The 7,987-nt window shown below is 38.3% G+C and overlaps 1 protein-coding gene across 1 annotated transcript; it reads left to right on the plus strand.

Moving 5' to 3' along the window:
- Positions 1–3,914: 3,914 nt before the first annotated feature.
- On the plus strand, positions 3,915–7,529 carry LOC113052225 (odorant receptor 131-2-like). Its single transcript, XM_026216613.1, has 2 exons — positions 3,915–5,600; positions 7,254–7,529. Exons 1-2 carry the CDS (start codon positions 4,684–4,686, stop codon positions 7,312–7,314), a joined length of 978 nt encoding a protein of 325 aa, XP_026072398.1. The 5' UTR covers positions 3,915–4,683; the 3' UTR covers positions 7,315–7,529.
- Positions 7,530–7,987: the final 458 nt, after the last annotated feature.

Raw genomic sequence — 7,987 nt, forward strand, 5'->3', positions numbered from 1 at the left:
ATACTGAAGACAAGAACAAGTCTTGTTGAATACTGTGATGAGGATGACCTCTAATGGTGAACTGGGGAGTAGTTATTCCAGAAATCAGGTTTATGTGACTTATGTTTATAAGTAATTAAGCGGATAAACTCAGCATTCAGCTCCGAAAACGGAGGTAAGTAGGTTATCAGGGCAAGCAACCATATCAACCTACTCTCTGAACATAACCTGGGCCGGAGTAAGTTATGTTTCAAGGTAAGTTTACCTCAGCGCTATATATATATATATATATATATATATATATATATATATATATATATATATATATATAGTAAATTATATTAGGCTACAATCGGCCACGCCCACTGGAGTGCCGTCATTACGTTGTGCTTATATATAGCTATATTATTCAAATATATTTTTTATTATTGTTATATTATTGTTTAATCTATTTTAGCGCATTTTTCACTTTTATTTTTTTATTTTTATTTTTTATTTTTATTTTTTTGCATAGGCCTAATTCTTGATGAGTTTGATTGACAGCAGTGTTAGCCAAGTGTTGTCCAGGCTGTTTTAAGGGGGTCCCGCATGGAAACTCATGCGTGTGCACCCATTCAGTTGAACTGCAATTTGCAGCTGTGTTAGAAAATGTCAGCAAAACAGCAGCAATGTGTAATTCTGTAAAAAACACTTTTACAAACACTCACTTTTACACTCGGGAACCAGTTCATTGTGTGAAGCCGTCAACACTAATGTCAGGCCGGTTATGAATGGCGGTGCCTAAAGAATTTAATACCAGCTGTTGCCAGTCGTCCTTACAAATGTATTTATAAACTGTGTGACTGACCCCAGCGATTAACTGTACAGGTTTTCTAATTTGTAAGCCTATTAATTTAAATAACGAAAAAAAAGAAAATGAAAAACATGACATTTCTGAATAAAATAATTGTATAGCCTAATTTGGTAATATCTAATTTATCCCTAGATACTGTTTTGCCCCCTTGCCAAATTATTATGAAAAAAAAAAAATTATTATTCAGATTTCGTAGTAATATTATGGTTAATTTTCGGAAGGGAACACGGAAACACTAAGATAATATTAAGGCAGATGCAGAGGTGAAATTATCATTAAAACATTTTATTAACTTATATGCTATCAACATCAAAAAAAAAAAAAAAAATTATATAATCACAGGACTATAATACATAGGTCCTACAGCACCAGGGGGGTGACTGACACCGATGGAGTTGGAGCCCAGGATGGAGCAGAGCAGCCACAGAACCAGGGTGACACAGAGGATGCGGAGGGCAAAGGCTCAGGCGACAAAGGTGGCGGTGGGGAGGTGTGCCTTACACCGCTCGCTCAGGCTGGTAATGTAGAACGCAGAGCGAGCATTGCAGGAAGTGTGTAAGGCACACCAGATCTAAAAAGTCCCTGGTATGGTCCTCCAGCGAATGGTCCTGTTGCCCTAGGCAAAGGAGTTGAACAGCATGGTAAATCATTTCAGGCAGGAGGAGAAAAAAAAGAAACAAAAGAAAAGAAAAGAGGAAAAGGAAAACGCTGCCAAACTGTACTCCCTTTTGTTGGTTTGCTTTTCTGTCCCGGTCTGGTGTGCAGAACAAATCACACAACAAAGAGGTATAATCAAAAGAGTTATTTTAATAATCCACAGGGGAGAATGGGCACAACCAAATGAATAAACATCAATAGCAGACAACGGAACAACGGAGAACACAGGCTTTAAATACTGGGAATGTAATCAAGAAGAACACAGACAGGTGTGGAGCTAATTAAACATAAACCATGGAAACTAACTAGGCAGGGTAATGAAGACACAGAAAACTAAACTAAAACAGATCATAGGCTACATGTGACAGTTTTATATATATATATATATATATATATATATATATATATATATATATATATATATATATATATATATATATATATATATATACACACACACACACATACATACGCGTTTTTGGAAAAAGCATACCTCAAATAAGTAAGGTTTGGGCTAATCACCCGAGAGATCAGGGTATTGTTAAGTTAACCTTGCTTTCTGGAAATCCCCGTTGGAGATATTGCAATTGTAAATTACAGACTTTCAGGTGGTTGGGTGAGAGATCATGAATATTTATCAGTAATGAAGAACCGGCTATAATGGTGGACTGGTAGAACAACTTAAAAACATTGTAGTATCTTCTTTTTCTGGCTTAGAAAATAAAGTATGTTGCCATTGATTGACTACAGTTCTATATTCAAAAGCACATTTGTAGGTTCATTAAGATATAAACGCTCCTCTCTTTCCAATGTCTAATTTGACTTCAAAGAAATAAATAATGTAAACACTGGGTGGCGCTCTGTCCTAACATTTACTTCTACTTTCTTGCAAGGATAAAGGGCCAAACAGAATACCCATACGACCAGTAGTCATTTTTTTGCAGGTCTTGGTCTTGTCTCGGTCTCAGACTAAAGTACTCAGGCTTTTACTTCAAGACCGGCCAAGACAACTGCGGTGCTAACACTACATTTCATGTCAGATTTTTTTTTTTTTTGTAGCATCGTTACTGTGATTGGATGTTAAATTTGCTTCAGATTCAATCAATAACATTTGTAATTTCACATATTTTGATCCTGTTACTGTTACAAATACAATTTTTCAAGATATGATTGCAAAGAGTGCTTTTATGAGATTTTGTTTTTGTTTAATCTAAATAGCATGAATAGAATAGAATGAGCTTTTATTGCCAGGCCTGTTTACACATAAGAGGAATTTGTTATCATGACAGAAGCTTCCACAGTGTAACAGAATGACAGTAACAGAAAAAAAGGAATAAAAATATACAAATTAACAAATTGTATGTACAAATGTATAAAAAGTTGTATGTACAGGTATGTTATGTGCTAATTGAAATGTAGACTAAGTATGTGTGTTAGATAAGTCTATAATAGCGTGTGTTCCATGTTTATTGTTAAATGTTCATGAGATGGATTGCCTGATGAAATAAACTGTTTCTGTGTCTAGCCATTCTGGTACTCAGAGCTCTGTAGCGTTGACCAGATGCCAACATTTCAAAGAGGGAGTGTGCTGGATGTGAGGGGTCCAGAGTGATTTTACTGGCCCTTTTTCCAACTGTGGATGAGTACAGTTCTTGGAGAGTGGGGAAGGTTGTATCAATGATTTGCTCAGCAGTCCAGACAATCCTCTGTAGTCTTCTGAGTTAAGATTTGGTAGTTGAGCTGAACCAGACAGGTATTGAAGTGCAGAGAATGGCTTCAGTGATGGCAGGGTAGAACTGTTTTTAGCACCTCCTGTGGCAGTTTGAACCTCTGCAGCTGGCGAAAGAAGTACAACCTCTGTTGGACCTTTTTAACAGTGGAGTGTATGTGAATATCCCACTTCAGGTCCTGAGAGATAGTGGTGCTCAGGAACTTGAATGACTCTGCTGCAGTCACAGTGCTGTTCATGATAGTGATGGGGGGAGAGCAGGGGTTTTCCCCTTGAGTCCACGATCATCTGCACAGTTTTGAGTGTGTTGAGCTCCAGGTTGTTAAGACTGCACCAGACAGGCAGCTCTTTAACCTCTTGTCTGTAAGCAGACTCGTCACCGTCCTGAATGAGGCCGATGAGCATGGTGTCATTGCAAACTTCGGAGCTTGACAGAGTGGTCTTTAGATGTGCAGTCATTGGTGTAAAGGGAGAAGTGTTGATAGTGTTAAAGGTCGAGCACACAGTCTGCTCCAGTCCAGAAGCATGATAAGCACTGCACATGTACGCTTTGGTGCAGACCACAAAACGAATCTGACCTATTAGGGGTGGTGATGGCGCAGTGGATAAGACGCATGCCATTGGTCGGAGAGACCTGGGTTCGAATCCACTGTGAGACACCAATGTGTCCCTGAGCAAGACACTTAACCCCTCGTTGCTCCAGAGGCATGCGACCTCTGACATATATAGCAATTGTAAGTCGCTTTGGATAAAAGCGTCAGCTAAATGAATAAATGTAAATGTAAATGTAAATTTGAATTCTACACAGAATGCTAAATTGTATAGCATTGTGGCTGTCATACCCTGTCAAATGCGTAGGCTGTTCATATTACACATTTTAGCCATAAATTGCTATTTTAGAAACTAATTTGTATGGGAACTTTATACAGGCTAAGTGTTTGATGCAAAAATGTGCTTAGCTACAGATGTTGCAATAACATATTACAAACAACACAACACTCTAAGTGTCTTCTATGTTACAACACTTAGGTGTCGTGTCCCCTACTGAAAAACGTATGATCTCTCGATATAACTTCACTGTATAAAAGTTTTATTTTTATAAGACACTTGCCACATTTGACGTTTCTCATGAAAACATGCTGTGCACACAACAAGGCGCCGAAATGAGTGCAACTCAAACACGCCCCTCCTCCGTTCTCTCTCTCTCTCTCTCCCTCTCTCTGCTGCTCTAGAGAGGGAAGTAAGCGACTCTTTCCATCACTAGCTTGACTTTTATGCGAAGTCCACAGGTTTTATTTTTTGACCGACCAGAATCAAGAAACGAATTCACATGAACATTCGGATTTTTGAAGAAACTCCTACCACCGTCGAGCCAAATGAACCGTCCGCACGCGCTGAAAGCGTTTTGTTCGGGAACGTTTTGTTTCTACTACTGTACACGAGCGAGGACTGAAGAAGCGGTAGGATGTCAAATGCTACAGATGATGTCAACTCGTATCCACACGTACGTGTTTGGGCAGCGGGAGTTTCTTTGATCATTTTGGCTTTTTTCAACTTGATCATCAACTGGACCATAGTGCGCGAGGTGCGTCTGCGAAGCCATGCGCGCTTCGTCCTCGTGTTCCATTTGCTGTTCTCCGCGCTGGTTTACTTCGCAGTCAGCTTTAGCTTTAACTTACAAAGTTACCTGAAAGCAGCGACCAGGCCAACCATATGTCTGGCGCTAATCAAAGGTCTGATGACAAGCGGCTCCAATATCATCCTCACCATCACGGCGATGGCGCTGGACCGTTATCTTGCCATATGTTACCCGCTCCACTACAGCAAAGTCTGTTTTAAACCCTGGCCATGGCTCATCGGGATCCTAACATGGGGACTGGCGTTGATTATTCCTCTCACCCTATCACCCAAAATAGAAAATGGCACTGTGTCATGTGGAAGAAAATCTTTGCGAGGCGGAGAAATGCACAAAATCGTTTTAATATCCATCTGTACTGTTCTTATCGTGTACAGCTATGTACGGATCTTATGTGAGGGGCGTCGTCTGGGTGTGTTGAACCGGCGCAACCGGGCTGCTTGTAAGACTATCGCTCTCCACGGCACGCAGCTGGCCGTCTTCATCCTCCCGAATTTCATACTGTTTTTGCTACATATCCTTAAAAGCAAAGAATTACTCGAGAGCTCCACAAAAGAGCTTTTTGCTGTCATAAGTTTCGCTTTCTTCAGCCTGGCGCAGTGCATTGCGCCGATAGTATACGGACTGCGTAAAGAGGAACTACTGGAACATCTTAATCACCGGTTCCCGTGTTTATCCGTCCAGTTGAAACGCATTTTGGAGTGGACTGTCAACATCACACATCCCAATCGGCGTCGCCAGCAAAGGTAGGTTAATACAGTAGAATAACAATGTAACGCGTACTTGTCTCTGCCAAGGCGCATTACGCATCGCAATTTATGCGCATTTGGTAACGCGCACTCGACATCAAGTTAAAACTTTTAAGGCTTTAAGTTGGTTTAAGAAATAAATGTTTTGCTTTTGCTTATGGTCTTATGTGGACTGTGATTTGGTGAAGAATTGGTTAGGTTGATTGGATTGTCATACACTGAAAAATACATTTTCCAGTTTAGATTGCTTTTACAGCTAGAAGACACCAACACTGGTCTACTTTATCTTTCATTAACTGCTTTAAACAAGCAAAAATGCTGAAAAGTGAGTTTATATCCCTGAACTAAATGCTAAAACCACCTGTTTCACATGTTTGCCCCTATTCTTGCATGACACATCCAAAGAATCCCCTGCAACTCAAAGTCAAAACAAGCAGCCTAGCTCAATTAAATACTATCAAATCCTCCTGAGATGTAAAAATTTCGTGTCCTACACAAAATAGACAATTCTACCTATTTCTATTCAACATTTTAAGTATTAAAGGATCTTAAATGGGACATACTGGCATACTTTGTCATTTCAAATATTTGGGGGTGTGGCCAAATATGTTTTAGCAATAGAAATATGGAAATATAATAATAATAATCATTTGCTCATTGCATATCAAAAGATAATATAATACAAAAGTCAAAATATCTTCGTATGGGATTCTAAATAGTTTCTTTTGCTTGGACTCAGGAGAATATATATACTCTGGTCCACAAGATAAATATTTTGATACAGTACATGTCTGTGTGGGAGGCACAAATCTGTTTCCACATCAAACTGTAAACATCTGTCATTGTTAATTTAGTCTACTCCATCTAAACTTCTGCTCTAAAGTTTTAAAAACAAAACTACTTTAATATATTATAAAATAGTTTATTCCTGTGTTGTCAGCTGAATTATCAGCAGGCATTACTCCAGTCTTCAGGGTCACATGATCCTCCAGAAATCATTCTAACATGCAGATGTGCTGATAAAGAAACATTTCTTATTATAACCAATGCTGAAAACAGTTATGGTGCTTAATATGTTTGTGGAATCCGTTGATAACTAATTTTTTTAAGGATTCTATGATTAATAGAAGCATTATTTGAAATGGATATCTTTTTGTAAACAAGTCTTAAAGTCACTTTTGATTATTTTAATGCATCTTTGCTGAGAAAAGCATTCTTTCCATTTATAATAAATCTACTGACCCTAAAGTTTTAAACAGTAGTTGTAGACCTATGTTAAAGATTTAGAAAGATTGCTTATATATTTATTGAAGGGTACTGGTGCTTACTTTGAATTACTTGATGGTTTTATCAGGCAAAAGTCACAGACTCACATCTGACATGTTTTCGAACCTGAGAAACTACTGACAAAAATAAAGAAAATGTCTTCTCTACACTGGTTTGCTGATCTCCCAGCCGGATCAGACTGGTTTTTACAGGCTTGGAGGCCATATTAAATCAGCCAAGACCAGTAAACTAGCCCAGGCAGGTTTCTCTCAGCAGTCATTACAATGAAACGGCCATACTGAAAAATTATTGACCACCAAATTGTTCATGATATGAAATCCATGCTGGAATTTTTGTTAATTTTACATATTGGGTTTATTTCAGGGAGCGGAGAATGACTTCAGAGACTTTATTATCAAGAGAGATCTCACAGACGACTGTGTGACATCTTTGGATTAAGATGGATTTGGATTTTCTTTTTTACAGAGACTGGGATTTTTTGTTGAGAAAACAAACTTGTGACTTTCAGAAAACTGAGAATTTGTATTCTTCAAGTCATAGATTCATTAAGTCGGACTATAATACAGCAACTACATGGGTGTTCAAGAATTAATTTTGCCAAATGGAGAGCTGAAGATTAAGTCAACTGTGATTTTTAAATGAACATTAACTGTAAATAGTACCAGTGACATATTGTCATGCGAACCAGTAACAATTGTGCAGCAAGGATCAGAATTCTTACTTTTCTAATAGCTATACCAATGTCTTCTCTCTTGTATCCTTTGTACTGGCAAAACTTAACAGTATTTCGCAGTCATATACATATAAGCTAATGACCCAAGTAAACAAACTAAAACTTGACTGTGAAACAGGTTCAGTTGTAATGTATGTGTTGTTAAACTGGTGACAGATTTGTAGTATTTGATATATGGTTTGTAACCACTGCACCTTGAGTTGTCAAGACACACTGGCTTAATAAGGTCACTAATGCTCTTTTACGGTTTCCTGTAAACTGTCTATTTACAATATAATACTGCATTCACAGGCTAATGCACTGGTGAAAGGCCAAAACGTACGATTCTGTGAAATTTCAAATACTGTTAAGCACTGCAACATAT

The sequence above is a fragment of the Carassius auratus genome, chromosome 32, assembly GCF_003368295.1.
Source record: "Carassius auratus strain Wakin chromosome 32, ASM336829v1, whole genome shotgun sequence".
NCBI lineage: Eukaryota > Metazoa > Chordata > Actinopteri > Cypriniformes > Cyprinidae > Carassius > Carassius auratus.

Coding starts and splice junctions, on each gene's coding strand:
- LOC113052225 (XM_026216613.1), top strand. CDS start 4,684: ATGTCAAATGCTACAGATGATGTCAACTCGTATCCACACGTACGTGTT. Junction 5,601..7,253: donor AATCGGCGTCGCCAGCAAAG/GTAGGTTAATAC, acceptor GGTTTATTTCAG/GGAGCGGAGAATGACTTCAG.